At 37.5% G+C, this 19,808-nt stretch overlaps 1 protein-coding gene across 2 annotated transcripts; it reads right to left on the bottom strand.

Annotated features, from left to right (window-relative positions):
* Positions 1-1,449: 1,449 nt before the first annotated feature.
* On the bottom strand, positions 1,450-13,482 carry Bm3151 (Uncharacterized protein; the record flags this gene model as incomplete). 2 transcript variants are annotated; one of them, XM_043074613.1, is made up of 25 exons in its annotated part: positions 1,450-1,586; positions 1,787-1,949; positions 2,040-2,153; positions 2,258-2,489; positions 2,846-3,052; positions 3,269-3,392; positions 3,552-3,670; positions 3,986-4,176; positions 4,755-4,844; positions 5,035-5,169; positions 5,348-5,446; positions 5,785-5,928; positions 6,568-6,780; positions 6,895-6,993; positions 7,140-7,212; positions 7,326-7,523; positions 7,591-7,679; positions 8,217-8,360; positions 8,443-8,572; positions 8,811-8,977; positions 9,142-9,390; positions 9,872-10,192; positions 10,633-10,717; positions 11,027-11,222; positions 13,227-13,482. In XM_043074613.1, the coding sequence occupies 25 exons, from the start codon at positions 13,480-13,482 to the stop codon at positions 1,450-1,452; spliced, it is 3,975 nt and encodes a 1,324-aa protein (XP_042930547.1). The 2 variants fall into 2 exon arrangements, with proteins under 2 accessions (XP_042930547.1, XP_042930548.1); XM_043074614.1 differs by lacking the exons at positions 8,217-8,360; positions 8,443-8,572; positions 8,811-8,977; ... (3 more) ...; positions 11,027-11,222; positions 13,227-13,482 and having other exon boundaries at positions 7,591-7,604.
* Between the last annotated feature and the right edge of the window lie 6,326 nt (positions 13,483-19,808).

Here is a 19,808-nt window from a genome sequence, read left to right on the forward strand (position 1 = left end):
ATAATTCCTATTTACGAAGTAAATTTCAAGAAGGACATATTACAGTCAAGTTATGAAAAATTCATCTTAAAATTTTTATAAACTAAAACACTTGAGTTATTATAAAGAGCAAACTGGAAGGTAGATTGGTAAATAGCTGAGAGTTGCTAGATGTCTTGGAGTACATATTTCAGTAAATTTAATAGTGGACGGGAAGATACACGTTAACCCACATACATACACACCTAAATTTGTCATCATATGAATTATTTGGATTCAGAGACGATAGGAAAGTAGTTGGTAGGAGGGGAATTCCTTAAATGGGAACAGCAATACAATCCCTCCGTTTCGTATTGTCTTCTTGTGAAGAACTAATCAGTGCACAGCACAGCACAAACCGCCCGCTCACTGCTGTCATCCACCCATAACGCACTCTCGACATTCTTGTTTCTGAAGGTCAAATCCCATCTCATTCTCATTGAATAAATGGTCGCTTCGACAGTTGAGCGAATGATGAGTGTAACTCTTGAAGCATTGGCGGTGACATTTCCACTTGTTTTATCCACTCCTCTCTGAATATTCTATGTGCAGCACTCCGATGTTTTAGATAGCAGTAGCTTCAGATGACCTAACAGATCAGCATCATCAGAAGGAATGGGCATAGTGACACCACTGACTCACGTCCGTGCTTACTGGGAAGAGTTCCTTACAATTAGATCCGTGGTACAGTACTTAGCCATGACATTTCTTGGCTTTAGCCAATGAACATCTCAGCAAATCCTTCCCTTCGACTTCACTGGATATTCGAATGTTGCCGAGCATTTTTTCTTATCGAAACTACTTGGAGATTTCTAACGGATACAATCATTTTGGAGAGCTTTCTAACTAACAATTTCCGGTGATAATTGTTATCGTTGTGATGAAGTTATCAGTTCTCTTTGCATGGAGTCCAAAGAAAAGGAACGGTCTCCTGTTTTGTTTCATATATAATATGAAGCTAATATATTTTTCGGAATGCATTTTCAATACAATTCACTTACCTTTAAAAACGTTTTTAGTGTGCATAGAATGAATAGATAAAACTTCAACTGAAATGCCTTCAATCACATCAGAAACACACAATTATAGAAAATGTGCACTCCTTTGAACAAAAGAAATCAAAAGAAAAAAAAAAAAAAGAATAATTTAAAAGTGATATGAGGCACGTCACTCAAGATGAAACTATATAATATAAAATGAACTACTAAATCAACAAAAAGTTGTTGCTGTAAATTAAGCTCTTGGTTGTATGGAATAGACACGGCAACTAAGAACAAAAAAATTAGCAATCAGCAATACTTCAGTTCTCCTTCTGCAGGAACATTTGAGAGGAAGTACAGTATTACTATTCGGGAACAGAAGTCTGAATAAGCATGGAAAAGAAAGAGATTAAAAGGAATGCACTAGCGAGGAAATTAAGGGAGTGTTTATCTAAAAAACATCCGTAAGTGGTGAAGGATCACAGTGTTTCGTGAGACACGTTTTCGTTACTGCACTGCCGCAGTCATTTATACAGCAGCTCTCCGACCGCGTCTTCATGATCAGCTTGCGCTTATTCATCGGTGGTCCTATAATTTTTCAAGTTCGATTAATTTAAGTAGAGTTTAACAAAGTAACGAAGATTGTCAGTCGTTCAAAAATCCAACTTCGCTAATATATCAAGGCTGACGTGCCTTCGAAGCACCAACACTCTTCACCTTGATGCAGCATCTTCCATGCTCTTTACGATGGTTATGATCAGTTCAGAAGGAGGTAAATTATTGCTCACCGATATAACTGAGTAAAACGGGTAAAAATATGAGACCGTGTGCCGCTCCAATAAGTACAATGCCAAGAAACATACGGAAATAAAATACTTTGAAAATTTGGGAATGTGCAAATGCGAGTACCAATATCCCACCAAATTTTGTGAGTGTTATGCCGGAAAGAACCTGCAAATGATGAATAGTCATTTTTCGATTTTAAAGTAATTTATACCAATATTTTCAAAATCAGTTCTAAATCTTAGCAAAGGAACAGACTGATGATCCCATGCTTGCGAGAGAATGTCGTGCACGCATCAAGCGATCTCGATGAACGCTTAGCGCAAATGATCGAACAATATGTGAACAGAATTCCACCGATATTCCCACCGTCTGTAAAAGGCATACTTGAAAATTTTAATAAAAACTGAAAGTTTTAAGAGTCAATGATAAACAGTGAAAACTTTGAAACAATGAAAAACTGCTAAAAAGCTCACCATGACAAGGTTGACAACAGAAATAGCATTGAAATCAATATTCCACCAATACATGAGACCAATTAAATTGAACAGAACACAACTTATAGTAAGATCAATGATGAATGCTGACCATGGATCAAGGCCGAGAAGCACTGTTGTGACCGCAAATATGGCTACTAGAGAGAGTATCAGCTGGATACACGCATCCATCACTATCGTCATATACTGTTCATAGAAAACATAAAATACGCTGCAAAATAAAATTTAGCACAAATTACAAAGTTACCAAAGCATCTTAAATTTACCTACTCTCAATAATGCAAGATTTTATATTTAAATTCACTGAATTGCTCATAAAAAATCAACCGTATCACTTGCAACTTTAGTTTTTGAAAGTGAAGTAATCAAATGCTATGAAGTAGAAAAGGAGTACATTAACAATTTATCTACTCAAATAACTCAACTTCCATAGTCATAGCAGCACTTTCCCTTCCTTAATTTCCAAGATTGCAACTGGTAAGGCCACAAATCTCTTACTTTATCAGTGAATTCCTAATCAGTAAGTATGGTTTCCTCTGCTAGATAACTTGTGGGCTGCAAAATGACCTGTACGGAAATACTTCTATCGAACATCGACCATCTCTGTCTTTGTTCAGCATAGCTGTTATATTGGCAGCAATACGACGAGCACTATTCATGGCATTTATGAAGTCTGATGAAGTTTTCAAAACCGTATGATAGGTCATGAAATGCGATGATAAGATTCGGCCACGCCTAGACAACTTAACGGCCGAACCATATGCTGCATGACCTCTGCAAACAAAACATAGATTTCGAAAAGAAAAATAACTGTGAAAAAGTTTATGCAGTAGTTCTAGAAATATACGAGAAGACAGAACCGCATAGACATATTTTAGTTTCCCATTTTTCTGAGATTTTCAGCGATCCATCAGGACAATGTGTGACAGTTGATGAAGACCTTTTCATATGTATTTTTGTGTTGCTTAAAAAGTAAACGCAGAAAATTACCCTTTAGCACATTTGGTACTTGGATTATTCGAAAAGAAATGTGTAAGATGGTCGTAAAACAGATCTGAACGAGGCCTGCCATCAAAAAATTCCACATTGCAAGGAATGCAGCTTTCTGAATTCTCTGAAATTGTACTAGTTTGAAGTCTGAAATTCAAATTTTAATAGGAAACTATCGCTGTGTACAGATTGCCTGAAGTGTTTTGTAGCAGCGGTAAAACGTTAAAATAAATGTACTCGTGGTAATTGTGAATAATGGACACTGCGAATAATGGAATGTTACCGGTGGAAGAGCAAAATGTTCCATTGGGGAACATCCGACAACATGGTGGATTACCGAACGGTTGTAACCAATCAAAGTAATCATCGAGCCAGTTCATTGCCGGATAAGCTATGTACGACCTAAAACGGCAAAACTATTCAGCCAACAGCCTAAATCAGTGAAACTACCAGATTTTAAATGTTGCTGATGTTTTAACCAATAATCACTCTAAGTGTTGAAATCTATCACTCAATCCTAAGCTCCTCAGTGTCCTACCAACTATCCTTGTCAATGCAAAAAATAATCTATGAGTTGTTTTGGAACAGGTATCTTATGTAAAAGATGAGACTTGCTATTTTAGCTCGTACCGACTTTCAGTCAACACCACTGAAAGAATTAGTTTAAAAGCCTTCACTAATGACTGATCTACAAACTGAATACACAAATTATTGCACCTATTTGACCATCGTGCAGCATGGGCAATTTGAGCACCCAATGAATCAGTGGCACAACCGGCACCGGAGCAAATTTTATTATGTTCATAAGAGTCACTGAATTCCACATCACCTTTGATGACAAAATAAACTGGTGGACCGACTGAGAGGAATCGATCCATCGATTTGAAATAGGAAAAAACATAAGAGTCCTATAAAGGAATAATTTTAACGAATGAAAATGAGTGAAATGGTCTACACTTCATCCCATCCTGTTTGTGGGCTTACTTGAGATCTAAACCTACCATATGCATTCCAAGGAAAAGCAGTGAAACTTCTTTTTATGTGATAGTCATTCTTTCTTTTATTCAACACGAAAATGAATGAATTACTTCAATAGTTGATTTCAAAATTCCTGACATACCTGACGAAGTCAGAAGGAGAGTCCGTCAAGATAAGTAAGACTTATCATTAGTTCAATTACCTTTGGTAATGTCTTGCATTGCTACGGGATCGAATTAATCATGAATTTTGACTCTTGAAATAGATGGGAGAAGAATGAGCAACGAAACAAGACAAAGTAGAGAAAGATACGAAAGCATGAAGAATCAAAAAAAAAAAAAGAAAAATTTGTCAATCCAATACTAAATGGCCTATAAGACACATTACGAGCCTCATGTCTCGATCCTAGCATTCCACTTCCAAGAATCTAAGCATAAAAATGAGTAGAAGAGTTGGTGAAACACTATGTTCTGTCTATTATCATCTAAACAAAGAAATGAAATAGCACCTCGGGAACAGCCATCTTCTGATCAAAGCCAAGAGGGATGTTGCCCATCACTGCAAACGAGCTACTGAGCCAGCCAGCAAATAAAAATATCTAAAATTGGAATAAAAATGTTAAACTGCTTTAAAATGGAAAATGTTTCGCGTTTCCTTCGTTTGCAAAAACTTGGTTACAACTGACCCAGCTATGGATATTTGACAGCAATAATATTTCAGTGTGACTGTTATCTTAAAACATGCATAGAATTCATTGTCAGAAAATTTCAATGTTAAGTTATCCTCACCACAATAATTCGAACGTACTTCGACAATAAAAATGGTGCATAGTAATTATTGAATAAATATAACATATATCCGTCACTGTTAACGCTTTCTACGGTTGTTATCCGACGACAGCAACACACTTCTGGCCTGCCACTCTAAAAATTCGCAAGCCTCAATAATACTGGAAATGATAACAAATAGCGCTGAATGGTGGATACTGCAAGAGAAATTGCCAGCAACATTTCGATGTGATAGCTGCGGAGCGGACTGAAGGAGAGAACTAAGCGGGGACTATGACGGAAGACGTTGTCATGATAGGTGGAACAAAACTACCTCTTCGCGTCGTACGTCAACAATGAATATAGCGAGAAAACAGGTTATTTGTAGGAAAAAATTGAAAAATATTGCCAAAGCTGCATATAGCGAAAAGACCTAAACGAAAATATGTACATTGCAATAAGCAAGTTTCGGAACAAAATGTTTTCTAAAAAATTCAAGCCAAATTATTGCATAAAAAACCATCTGTACTGCTTTCTGGACATGGTTAACACTTATAAGGAGTGTTCCTCCATTTTTAACAGCAGCTGTTCCTAATACATGATGCATCGTCGTGGACAGAAATAAATCTTGAAAACGAAAGAAAGACTGAAACTACATCTTCCTGTGTTTTCCTCTGATCAACTAATGAACTGTTCGTCTGTTCCGGAGAGTAATTTCGAAAGTAATTTGAGGACTCTTTACCGAAGATCGTGAACTTCTTAAAAGGGTACCTTGACGGCAGGCATGGAGGACAGTGCCCCAACGAAGAAGCATAAGCATTCGGATAGCGAGGACAGAAGCATGGATGGTATCACTTCGCCACTTATATGTGAAATTCGCAGATGCAATGGCTCCGATAAAGGGTCCTCGGTTCGCTAAAAGGTTTAAAGACGGAGTTGAATTTTCACTAGAAGGAATGAAAATAAATAACGGTTGATTTAAAAGTTGAAGAAATTATTTCATCCATATAATATCATTGGGCTGTCATTAATAAAAATACAGTTTCACTTTACATTCCTGGATATCGGGTAGGGTACCAAGTGTTTATTTGTGAAGGGGAAGATGTTATAGTCCATATTCTTCTAATCTTCCTGTACCATCGATGACGTGATTGGGAATGAAGATAAGAAGCTGGCTATTTTTCCGTTTTTGCTTTCTTCATCCATTAAAATTGTTATTTTGATTTTTTTAAGGCGTAATATTATTTTTGTGAAAAAGAGTTTGATTATATGTTTGATTATATCACAGCCAAGTAAAGTCGTTCATTCTGATTTCAGTGAATGGAAGGAAAGAAAGGCAAGAAGACTGGTTCCATCCTAGTAAATAAGTGTTTTATGCCAAATATTACATTGCCTGTATATAAAGGAAATATTTCACAAACTCATTTTGATAGTCATTCCGGCTTGACAGAAACCGTTCACAGCAGTTTGCGTGCGCTGCGCTAACTGATGCACTATATGGAAAGGGGAAATATTGGATTAGGCTGGTGGATGGTGAATTTGAGTGGTACCTACCTGATATGCCTGCACAAAGATGAAAATGTTGTCGACGCCCACAGCGAGCACTAGAAATGGCTGTACTTCCAATACAATTGTCGTTGCGGGGATGCCATAGAACGCATACAAACCGATGGACGACGTCACTGATAAGGCAACAATCAAAACACCCGCAGCACCGAGCATTATCTTTGAGTGGACAAGCAACGTGGCCAAATTATTTCCAGTCACCTGTTGAAGTCTTGTCTCAGAAACAGAAGGAAGTATAAAATGGCCTGTCAACCCAAAATAAAAACAAACACTGCTCCTAGGCGGAAAGGTGGCATTGACGGACTGCGCACTAACCTGGTACTGTCCCAACGCGAATGCAACATAGGCGAACATGAAGATGTAGCTAATAAGTATAGTGAATACATCCGACTGGCTTTCTCTGTCTATTTCATCCTGCACAAAATATAATGTGTTCATTTCACTTCTTTCAATTCTTAGAGAACATAAAAAGAGTCAGTTAAGTGTGATCCCTATCTGAATGAGAAGACTGATGAAAATCCTTGAGAAAGAATTTATAAAGAAACACTGATAAAGCAAACCTGGATGGAGCGCTCGGCCATGAATGATATCGCATAGTTTTGATGTGAAATATTCCGAAGATAAAGGACAAATCTTAAGAAAAAAGTAGGGTGTAATTTAGATTCTTGTCATTCCAACTTATAAATTCTGCTTTGCTGCATTTTAGAAGTGAACAATTTTAATTTGATAAAAATGAAAGTACTAACATTTTTTCCCATGCAGCAGCGTACTTATTTTCCAGAGCAGTAATATGATTGTTAAGCAGAATAGTGATAACAATACCCCTTGCACTGTCCCACTTGCTACTACTGTTGAATTCACCCAGTACCACGTACGGTTGGATAGGTACACCAAACGCTGACAAGCACGGGATGCCGAGCCGAGTGATCGTCTGGTACGGGTTTCTAAATTAACGCAGCAGCTATTACTAAGTACAGAATTGACTCGGACTGAACTGAAAGCAGCACTAACTGGGCACACGTCATAATATGGTCCAAATAGTCGAACTGCGAACCACTCCAGTCATCCACGCTCGTCCGATTCAGAAGTGACACGTTGTTCTGCAAAAAACTGCTTTTCCTTGCAAGCATGCTAGCAGATTACTATTACTTTTTCGAACACATATATTCAGCGTAGAGCACTTCTCTACAGCTTTTCATTTGTGTTGTTTCTCAGACACTGTTCTAAGGCTCTACACTTTTATCAAAAATCTTAGATCTTTTACTTGGCCTATGAAGGTTCTCGTGAAGAATTTTTGATAATTCTTAAGTAAATATATGCTTTATAGTGGGCAAGAACGTATCTCTAGCATCTAGAACAGTTAGTAAATTTACAGTACACAAAATTACTCTAAGGATAGATTTTGGAAGAACTTTACGCTGAATTCTTTATAGTAACTGAAACAATGCGCCAATAATATTGGGTCAAATTGTCAAAGCTTTAGCTTATAAGACTACAAGTCAGAATTTTTTTAATAGAATAATATGCATGGGAAAACATTGACAAAAAGGACTGCAGCAAACTCAATAAAATTTTGATATGTTTATTACAGTTAATAGAAAAATTAATCCATCAGAATAAAAATACTGAAATGTAACCTGAAAATAATTAAGTACAGTCATGATAGCACAATTCTCATTATCAGGTGTCATCGGTTTATAACACACATCAGTGAGTGTCACCTGTGTGCCGTCATCTGTCACTGCTATCAAGTTTGTCACCGCTTCCTGTAGCTCTGCTACCTATAATAAAGTATGAATTATGACGTCACTAGTAAATATAATTTAATGCTGGAAATATTACTAAAAGGAATTAAGAAAGAACATCTTGAAGAAACGCTTTTCGTAGTGCTGGACCATAGAATCCAAGTTCGAACAAGTCCGACTGATTTTCATGTAACCAGAATGACTGATCTCGTGGGTACATGATTAACTGTTCCATGCGATAAAATGGCCTGCAACTTTTTCTAAAACAATAATTGATTTTTTGGAAGTGAAAACTGTGGTCTGGAAAAATTCAAAGAGAAACGAAATTCAAAGAAGTAAATAATTTTTTTACTGAACCTGAAAAAAAAGTAAGCATTCGTGAATATCTTCTTTTAAAAAAATGCACACATGATTTTAAAATGTGTTCTGTAGGAATGGAAACGATTTGAAAGTCTCTCTGCAGAGGGTAAAACATGATAAAGCAACCCGAATTCGCTATCGAAAAAGTATTTCTCGCCACGTGCTCTGCTAGTCCTAGATGACCAAAGCTCCACTGGATCGGTGGTGAAACGAACGAAAAGCATACCGCTTGAGCAAAGTACCGCAATAAGCGTGCCAAACGCAAACACTGCTAGTGGGTGCTTAACACATAGCTAAAGGAAATAGAGGTGAGTAATTCAATTTTTTTTCACATTTAAATGTATCTCCTATATACCCATTATTAAAATAGAAACTGCGAGTAACGTAGAAAAATGAATAGGAGAAACTTTCCCTAGCTTCATAATTTTGCAATGTTGACGGAGTTTGCCATTAATACCTGTCCGTAATGAGCGCAAACCAATTCAAGCTGTGACTCGATCCATGATCCTAACGTATCAATTGCGCCCAAGTCAGTATCATCTAAAGTTCCACCTGCTGGTTTAAAATCACTCAAATCGCCGCCATCTTGATTTCTTTTCAGGCTATGGTGCATCATTGCGAAAAACATCACTGCAAAACATAGTCCACCAAATCCAAAAAGTGATAAAATTAGCATGCAGTCAAAGGATGCGATCTGACATTCTTCCTGAAATGGACGAAACAGCGTTAACTCCAAGAAACAGAGTTAATAATGAAAATTTTAATCTTTACTGACAAAAATTTTAATCCCTCTGATGCATGAAACTTTCCCGAATATCGTTTGCTCTTTTACAGGGTTTAGACTTCACTAAAATTGCAAATGAAAAAGATTCAGAACTTTTACAGATATTGCAAAAGGAAGTAAACGAAAATTATGCCACGAAGAAATTTTGTGAGCAAAAAAAACTAACAGTTGAGGATAGAAACCGCTTAGAACTCTCTTTGACAGCTTGTATATTTCCGTGAAGAAAAAGCTAGCATTTCACTACTACCCATTTCACGTGAGAAGCATGGAAGAGCAGCAAGCAACCTTGCCGTGAGTTAGCGAATGGCATACGTCCTCCACAAGAAGCAGGACAAAAATACCCATGAAAGACGGAAAGGGTGCGTGTCATATGACGATGAATATACACGGAAGCAGTGCTCACCTGTACGATAAATGGGAAGGGTGATTCGGCGACGCAGGACTGAGAACAGTCCTGGCACGAACATGGAGAGCTATTAGGGTGAGCCGCTTCTGAACATAGAAGAACCCGAGTTGTAGGTGGCCTGATGTCGAGCACTGTGGCATTTAGAACGTTTAATTGGTCTTCGGGTAAGAAAGGAGTAGGAATGAAAGTGATATGAAAGGGTACGCCGATGTCTTCGTTGTAGGTACCCAAAAAAGTGAACCACCGGGATATATCACACTCGGTAATGCTCACACCGCACATGAAACTAAGTGCATAGTCTGTTCCAATTGCTCGAACCTATAAAGTCCTAATATACTACCAGTATCGAAAATAATAAAGATCAGAACAGAGAGTTGACGTAACCCTAACACAGCACTGGGCCTCACGCTGCATAATTTTGATTTACCTGGGAAAATTATGCGAAGTAGCTATGAAATAGCATCTTTCGTTTTCTTCAATTACTTAACAAATAATTTCATCAGTAATCACAAAGATTTTTCAAATTTCGAAAAAAGTTCCTTCAGATAAGTGCGAGAACGCTTTTTCTCGACAAGCCTACAGTGATAGTAATTGGCGAGATGAATAGGGAGTGTGGTAAGATGTGATAATTCTGCCGAATTCATACGTCTCTCTCACCTTTAATAAGCAGTGCAATAAAATTGCTTATCTATAACAGTCTTACAAAAAGCAATCGTAGTTGATTCCTTTTAAATTAGATACCATAAAAATTAACTAACATCTTTGCATGACTGAAATAATCCATCTGCATAACTATCTCGTACATAATAGGCAACTTCTGTCACATACTGCGTTTTGTTTTCCCTGTAAACCAGAAAAAGTGAACCGCCAACCGGTTCTGTTACAGTATCGGCAACTCAGTCTCAGAAATTGATTGCAAGTTGCAATAGAAGAAAAGCAAAACTGATTCGAGCAGAATTCAATTCTTTCATCTTCGCTTTTGGTAGAGAATCAGTTCTGCTTGCAAGTCACAGAACTTCTATCTTATGAGAAAGTAGCTTTTGAGTAAGAAGACATTTGGGTTGGCCACTTTCACTGAATGATGACCTCTTGACTGACATTTCCAGGCCTGTTTTTACAGTGGAAACAACGAACAACTTGTGACATACTTACACGAGATGCAAATCATCGGTAGATGCAATGACCCGCACAAAATTCGCCTGGTTTGGTGAGCACGTGAAATCACACCACAACTGTACAAAATTCGTTAAGCAACTTGGACATCTCGACAGAAACTGCCGTGGTAATGTCATCTGCGCATCCAACAATGCCACCTGCTTTTCATCACAGCAGAATTCTTCATTGCTTCCTGAAAATCTGTCCAGCGAGTTGATATTACTTACTTATTAGATATCTTACTGAACTTCTCCTCACTATCTTCACAGCCTGATCACGGAAAAATGAAAAATATAATTAGGTGCTAATGGCTTTTCTTCACTCACGTCGTCACGTTGGATTTTCTCAAACGCACTTCCCAGAACTGATACACAGCCGTAAATCAATCGACAATTTCAATTTATCATTGACACGACAACTATATACACTGCTTAGTTTATGTATTTCTTCTTTTTCCTTTGTATATTTGCTTCTCTTTTAACTTAAATAAACACAGCTCATGACCCCTCTTGACCCATTATGTGCTGTCAGTAGCACAGCACCGCCGTCAACAGTACTCACTGATTCACAAATTCACGACGACACTTTTAACGCTTATAACTCATTGATTCGCTTGCTGACAGTTTGAATCAGTCATTCCGTTCCACTTCCTTCGCGGTACATACTGAAAGCATCCACACGGATCAACTTCGCCTCGTGGATTCTCTTTGATTAGCATAAAAGAGAATCGAAAGAGTACAAGTAAGAAATGAATACGCAAAACATGTCACGGAAATGTCGCACTAACAGTTCATTGACAGACAAATACAGAAGGGTTCTCGAGAGAGATTTAAAAGAATAGGTGTCGAGAACAAACGGTAGCGGGAAAAGTTCTCTTCTAACTCCTTCTTTTTCTGATTAGCGGAAGAGCGGTGTCCCAGAAGGTCCTGGCATGTTTTAGCACTTCCTATAAAATAAGCCTCACCTACATCCTCGAGATATTCACAGCCATCACTACCATGATTTACTTACTCTATCATGATTTAATATTATGATTTACTACCACGATTTACTTTTTATATCACGTAATAGGCAAACAGTCATCATCTGTTTTAAACATAAGAGAACTTATTATTAATGATTATTATTAAGTAGAACTGTGCAGAAAAATGATATCACATCAGTACTTCAAATTTAGTCATTGGTTTTTCCAAAGAAATTTTGAGAAATCCATTTATTTTTAATGAAAAGCGAGTTTACTACGACATAGAAATATAACAATTATTTTGACATAGAAATCGATAGATGAATGTTTTGATGAAAAAATGTTACGAATAATTGAATACGAGAATTAATTAGTAAAAACAGGAAAGAAAGATTTGCTATTTGCATTGTAGCAATAAATGATCGGCTGATCGAAAAAGAGAGGTATAGTACATGATGAAAAAAGGAAAAATTTGCAGCTAAAAATTCAGCATTTCAATTCTTAGAGATAAGAGAATTCTAAAGAAATGGCATGTGAGTGCTGGACAATCGGTCGTAAACTGGTATGCTTCATTTGCCAGAATTTCGTTTTCAGTGTAACATTTAATTTAACTTTGTTATTTCCAGTTAAGCTCAGATTCTTAAAACTCTCTTTCTTAAAAATGGTCAGAGCTCAAATTCTTAAAAAGCATTCAAAAGAATAAGTTCATTGAACATTTTGCTTATTTTCGAAGAGGAATAGTATTATGAAGGCAATAAATTAAGGAAACGAAATTAATTTTTTTTTTTTCTGAAAAATTGAATTAAATTAAGGCGGCGTAAATTAAATTAAAGCAGTGGATACAATATAAAAAAATGGGAAAGAACTAAACAAAAAAATTTAATTAATTCGAATCCTCTACTGTCATTATGCAAAAAGATATATATGTTTTCCTTCGCTGCCCCTGTTTTCACCTCGAAGTAAACACTGCGGGGATGCTCAGCTCGTCGAAACAACAACCCGGTACCGCCACTTTCAATTCGATCATGACTCTCTCCTTCATTACTTAAAGCAGAAGACAAATAGGGGTATCACTTCCCTTACTGCTTCCACATTAATCTTTAGGTCCCTTAATAATATATTAATATCTATCGGGGTTTCTCTAGCACTTGCTAAATTATGCCGGTGATTAAATGTCTCTAAATTTCATTGAGCTCAATGTACCTAGTTAATAATAACCACAAAAAATTAAACCTTGAAACAGATGAGGGCATAGTGATGCCAATGTTTGCCGATGTTTTTCCACGGATATTCGCAAAGGTGGTCCATGATAAGGACACGTTTGATGCATGGCGCCACGGCGTCCGCATACTCCACGCATGGAGCATTCCCGCACCACTTTCGCGGTAGATGATAACACATCATTGCTAGCATGACTCACGTCACCACGTGAAACTTGAAAATAAGCTACAAAAGCAAACTCAACAGCAAGCAGTTGTCGCATATGCATGTAAGTTTTGGAGATTATGCAAATTATTTCTGGCAGCTTGAATTTAGAAAACTTTTATAAATTTGTCGCTGAAGCTGCAAAATCAAATATAGTGACAGAGTTCACCACTATGATGATTATTATTTAAGGAAAGGGAGAAGGAGAGAGAGACTGTGACATATGAGAGGTAATATCGAGCAAATGTGAATGGGATTTGCAGGAAGAAATTAGAAGCAAATTCATCGAATGATTTAGTGCTCCGGAATGAAACGGTCTTCTTATATTCCGCTTTTGTATAACAGTTGCGTGGAATAAAAGTCGTAGTAAAATAAGGAATATGTTTGATAAAATGGGCGTCTATTTTTTGTCATATGTGACAAATTATTCGAATATACGTGTGCTCCACGTTTCAATATCGAAATCGGTAGCAGCGATACGAAAGCTCTGCAACAAAACTAGTCACAATGCTTCTATGAGGGAACAAAATGGAAATGAAATCAGCGTGTCAAGGTGACATAATCGAACTGGATGAGAATGCCTAATTGACTGAATAACTTATGGATTGAAAGGCTGTAGCAGGAATTTACAGAAATTTCATATCCATGCCACACAGCAAAAACGACGTATGACTTCAACATCCGCTTAATAATTTTACCTATTGGAGAAGCGCGGAATGACCATGTCTTTTTACACTAAAAATAAAGGATGTGACTTGATTTGGACCCAGTAGCGGATATCACCAGTCAGGTAATGTAGATTTGTCATGGATAGGATGAGAGAGGCGGAAAAGGTCTGTTGAAAAAAAAGGTCAAACCTAAACGACAGAAAATTCGTATTTAATACAATGAATATACCTAAATTTTCTTATTTTCAAAATATATCAGGAAAAACGGAGTAAAGCAAATTCAAGATTAACCAAGAGATTCTGTAAGGATATCATCAAAGTGCGCATACCATGAAACGTGCCGTACTAGTGCATCCTACACGAAAGGGTAAAACACGATTAGAATTTCAGCAATATTGGAATTATTTAGTAACAGTGAATTAGTTGTTATTACTTCTTTTCTGTATTACTTAATTAGCTTCAATTGTTACAAGCATTTTGTCAGAGGCTTAAAAATTCGATACAAGTTACTTGCTTGTAGGCTACACGTAATATGAGAAGAGAAATGAGAGCCAAATAATGACAATCTTCGGGTGAAAAGTACCGCGAAGAGAGAAGAGAGGAGAGGGAAGTCGTCGAAAAAAATTTTTTGCAACGAATGTGGTGAATTCGTTTTTTTAAACAAATAAAATTCCCACATATTCCAGCAGTCGACATCACTTATCGATCAAACCAGTCGATATCTGAGGCAACAAAAAAGCTATCAAAGTTTCGTTTATTTTTGCTGGGACTAGTAGTTCCGCTCCAGCGCTGCCCTATTCATTTTTTTGATGAAAGCTCATAGAAAATTATAAAACAGATTAAATCAGCAGATTACTTACTGAATTGCATGTAATCAGTGTCAATTAAACAACTCCCATCTAAATTTTTAAAAGTCATGGACAGTTGGAAGTTCGGCGCGGTCATCTGAAAAACTGAATTTTTTAAAGGGATCGCTGTCCCGTCACAACGAATAACTAAGGAACGAAATAAAGTGGAATTGAAATGAGGGAGAAAGAGAGTTATGTTGTCATAGGGATCTTGGCGAAATGACTCTCGTCAACCTGTCAACTATTAATAGTAATGACAATATTTTTTGATAATATTTAGTCATAAGAAAAGGAAACCTTTCTGGGAGTGCGCTAGGAAAGTGAAAAGAAAAGGAAAAGGACACTGCGATGGATTTTGAATTTAAATTTATTTTCCACATTTACATAAACGCATTAGTATTAGTGCTGTCGCCACTATTACTCACTTGTTCATAATGTTATTATTGCCTATAACCGCAACTTCTATTAGTGAGGGGCGGAATTTCATTAAAGGGAAAAAAGGAGGTGAAAATGAGGAGTATACTTTCAAAATCATTCCTCCTTGAAGTTTTAAAAAGAGGATGGGAGGATGGGAAGGAAAGTGGCTGTCAACTAACCATAACGAAGCTGTCGATGTGACACAATGGGATCTATCGGTCGATTCTGCTCACTTCTTTTATCAAACACCTCGGATTGAATAAGTGAGGACTGCTAGCAGTAGAATTGTACGAGAGAACCCAGTTCTCTTGGCCCGCTGGTGAAGAAGAGAGTCTTGGAAGTCGGTGGGAGGAAAAGTGTCGGGTATTATCAGAATGGAACGCATTAAGGAAGGAAAGGAAGGGACGACACTGGGCCTGTCACTATGTGCAGCGCTCCTCGTCTCCCTTAAGTCATACTAGGCCTGGACCTCCATGGGCAGGCACTTCTCTGGCCATGCCTACTCCCTCGCCCTTCTCTCTTCTATTCTCCTCGCTCCTCACTCTCTCTATATATGTGTGTGTCTGCATTATTTCTGATCAGAGAAGACGAGCTGAGATTCGAAGACACACACACCCACACCACATCTCTCATTTCGTGTCGAGGTACTGGGAGAAGAGAGCGCAGGACGGAAAATGTCAATCGGAACATCGTTACGTGCGGTGGCGGTTGGGGATGGAGGCGAGTGTCATCATTCCCTTTGGCTCGTCGACGACTGTCATTTCTCCCGCATCCAACCTGTCACTTTATGCTTGGCTGTGCTTTCGGTACTTCTTTCCTCGATGAATATACATTTGCTTTCATCTGATTCTATATTCTAAACTTGCAAGGTGAAGGTTTGACGTAAAACAGCTCAAATGAACCGGATTATGATCCGATTCTGGATTGATCTCAATACGGCTGAAGCATAGTTTCCATTCTTCCTTTACTGCTTTCCGTTCATACCAATCCATTCATTCATTTTAAAGTGGGTATGAGTTTGCGGATTAAGTGCTTAAGCAAGTTTGTTTTCTTCGCAGACCTTGAAGCGCTGTCAGTCGCTATCCAGTACAATACTGCCCTCTCACGAGGTTAAAATAGTGAGTTGGGCAAGCAGTATCTGTTCTTGCTTCTAACACATCTAAACAGCCACTCAGTCTGTAATAATTCCACTTCACTGAATAACATTTGCACTTACATATCTGAGTATGAAACAATTAAGGAAGCCAAGACGTGCTGTGGAAAGATTTCGGAAAAGCGGAAAGAAATCGCATTCAACTGCGTATCAGATTTTAATTCATTTTATATAAATGCATAGAATTGGTATTCCGATGTCTCTTTCCGGAACACTTGAGCTTTCCTGAAATGATAGGTGATGTGTGAATTCTCTTGCTCATCGCAGCACTTTTATCGACGATTTTGTTTATTAACGAATTACATCTGATAAGAATCAGTTATTACCGATTTCGCTGTAATCTTTGATGAATTTGTTTCAGAGAAAGATTACTTCCCTTGATGATCCCACACATAGCAGTGGAATGGACTAAATTGGTTGGTTTCATCTGGCTACAAATGATAATACCAACCTTTTTGTGACCTTCTAAGACACTCTCCTGCTTTCCATACAAGTCAAAACCTGAGGACAAATGAATGTTATTAGCATCCATTTGCATTCTTCTGTTTCTTCTGATGATCCATGATACATCAGCTATAATCAGTCATTCAGCTAAAACCAAGACTCAAAGGATCGCATATCTGAATATTTGAGTGACTCATAGCTTGCGTACGAGTGCCACCAAATGTAGAGGTTTCTAATACGACGTTAACTCTGAAAGATGTCGCTTTCCCACAACAAACTTGCCGGGATATTCTCATCGGTATGTGCATCGGCACAAACTAGCGTTAAAGTTACATTATGAATCATGTAATTTGCAGAATTCTAATTTTTCGGAATTTAGATGCTAACAGGTTTTTTAATTTTAACTATCTTTTGACAGTATACTTTTGACCTAATCGATTTTCATAGCGTACTTCGAAGAGATCTTAACTCTGAATTCAATTTCTGATGCAATGAATCAAATGCAGATGCCAGTGTCACAATCTACCCACCACTGATCATAGATATCCCTTGATTATCCCCGTGCCTTCTCACACAATCCATTCATTCATTTATTATTAGTCACTCTTATCTCTCGCGCGTTCACAAAGTATCTATCATCTTTCATCCATCCATTCACCGACAAAACATTTTCTCTTGCTTCGATTAGTATCAAAAGGTCACCTTCCAAGTGAGAGGTAAAAGAGAGAAAAGAGAGTGCGTACTGCTCCTTCCTGTGTGCTGCAGCTCGAAGAATAGTTCACAGTGAATCGAAAGATTCCAAAGGAATTTGGAAGTCCGTCATTTATGTTCTTTCATTTCCATTTCGTTCTCTCTGCAAAGAACAGATTTGAGAACAAATTTCCTCTTAGTTCGATCCCTTCCTACCAACATTCCCCGTCAACCCCTGATCGACCGACCTCCCTCAACGCATGTGCATGTAAGCGCCTCTGAAGGAATGTAAATGCACACTCTGGGCGGAATGGATGAGAACGTTGTTATGGGTATGACTCATTAAATACCTTTCTTCCTGCCATCTATCCGTGTATCGCACATTTAATATATTTGCTTTCCCAAAGCTCTTAGCGAAGGGCTGGAGTTGAAAAGGTTATCCTTAAGGTGTTCCTGATTCATTAGTTGATACTGATTTCTGATTTGTAGATTTGAACAGGGACTTTTGCTTGTTAACATTTGTTAGGAACTTTGACGAAGTGTACTTCTTAGGATGAAATACATCTTTTGCTGATGAAAATGGGTTCTCATTTAAAATGATAAAATGGAAATGAGTGGGAATTGGGAAGATGAAGTAACAATGATGATAAGTGCAGGAAAAAAAGATTTCAAGCTGTCTGACCAGGAACATGACCAGAAAAATCAGAAGACTGCAAATTCGTCACAAGACTGCAAATCACTGAGGAAAATTAAGATTGACAACCGGAATCTTTTCCGACCGCAAAATACTCCCTTTTGTCTTAGTTTGTCCCATAATCCAGTAATTGATACAAAACAAGAAACTCGCACATATAAAATGACCGTAGCTAATGTCATCCAATCAAGATTTGATAACTGCCATTGAACCCAAATGAACTCATTCTTGTAGCTATGGTTGAATGCGAAATTCTGACGCGTGCGTATTTGTGATATATATGTGTGTGGATGTGCGTGTGTTTATGTGTATTGTATTAGTGTGTTAGTTGAAGGAAGCATAGATGATTGTGACATAAAATTTTCGAAGTACTTGCTGATAGATTTGGATATTCCTAATAAGCATCTCTGGATTTAGCCACATAACACAAAGATACCTGAAAATATCCGTGGAGATTAGCTGAAAAGGACAGTCGTCATATTATTTGGTGTCACAAAGGACAGCTTATCGTATTCATTACGGACTTTTGGATTCATTAAGTTATATCAGTTAAACATATATAGAAAGGGCCGGTGACTGAAACTTTAGAGCAGGCGTGGCATTCATAATCATTTACTATCCGAGAGCTTTAGCGATGACTAAGCGAGCAGAGATCGATTTGACTGATACCTATCGGGGCACTGGAACTATTAGCTGTTAAAGACTCGAACCAATGTTCGAAAGTTGAGTTGAGAATCAAATTAACTGGTGTAACAAAGCGGATCCTCGAAGTTTTGACTTTTTATGAAAATGGGATGACGAACACGATTTATTTCGCTTTTTGTCTTAAATAAATCATCTTTATAGTTCCATACACATAGTTTTTATCTTTATTTCAGGTCAGAGGTCAGACTAATGACATATGCAAAATGATGGTGTAGCAATAAAAGTTAGCCAATAACCCCGAGAGGAACTGAATCAAAACTAAAATTAGCTTCATGACCTACTCCATTCTCCTTAACATAGTGCGATGTAATAAATAGCCTGGTGCATACGTCATTGTTTTGTATATAATGGCCTGGGGTTTGAACCACTCAAAGAGAGTACAAAGATGTTAATATAAATTCGAAATTTATTTTTTTTTTTTTGAAATTTGTATAGTTAACTTGGAGCAAACGAATTACGAAACAAGAAATATTGACAGTTTCCATACTGCGAGAAAAGCGAATTCAATCAACAAGGACGTCAACCACTAGTCTAAATTTAAGTCATTAATCAACACAGTCGTTAATCATTATTCAACACGAATGTTAACAACTAGCGTAAGTTCAACTCATTCAAACTACCTTATTAAATGTTCGAAACATATGCAAGTCGAAATGGTAAAGTTTTTTGATTGTTGGTTTCACTGAAAACTTGATTTGATGCTAGCTAGGAATGCACTGTTTTTTCTCTGCTTGACTACCTGGTCAGTTTGTTAGCTAGCCGATGGAAAGA

The sequence above is a fragment of the Brugia malayi genome, assembly GCF_000002995.4.
Source record: "Brugia malayi strain FR3 genome assembly, contig: Bm_v4_ChrX_scaffold_001, whole genome shotgun sequence".
Taxonomy (NCBI): Eukaryota; Metazoa; Nematoda; class Chromadorea; order Rhabditida; family Onchocercidae; genus Brugia; species Brugia malayi.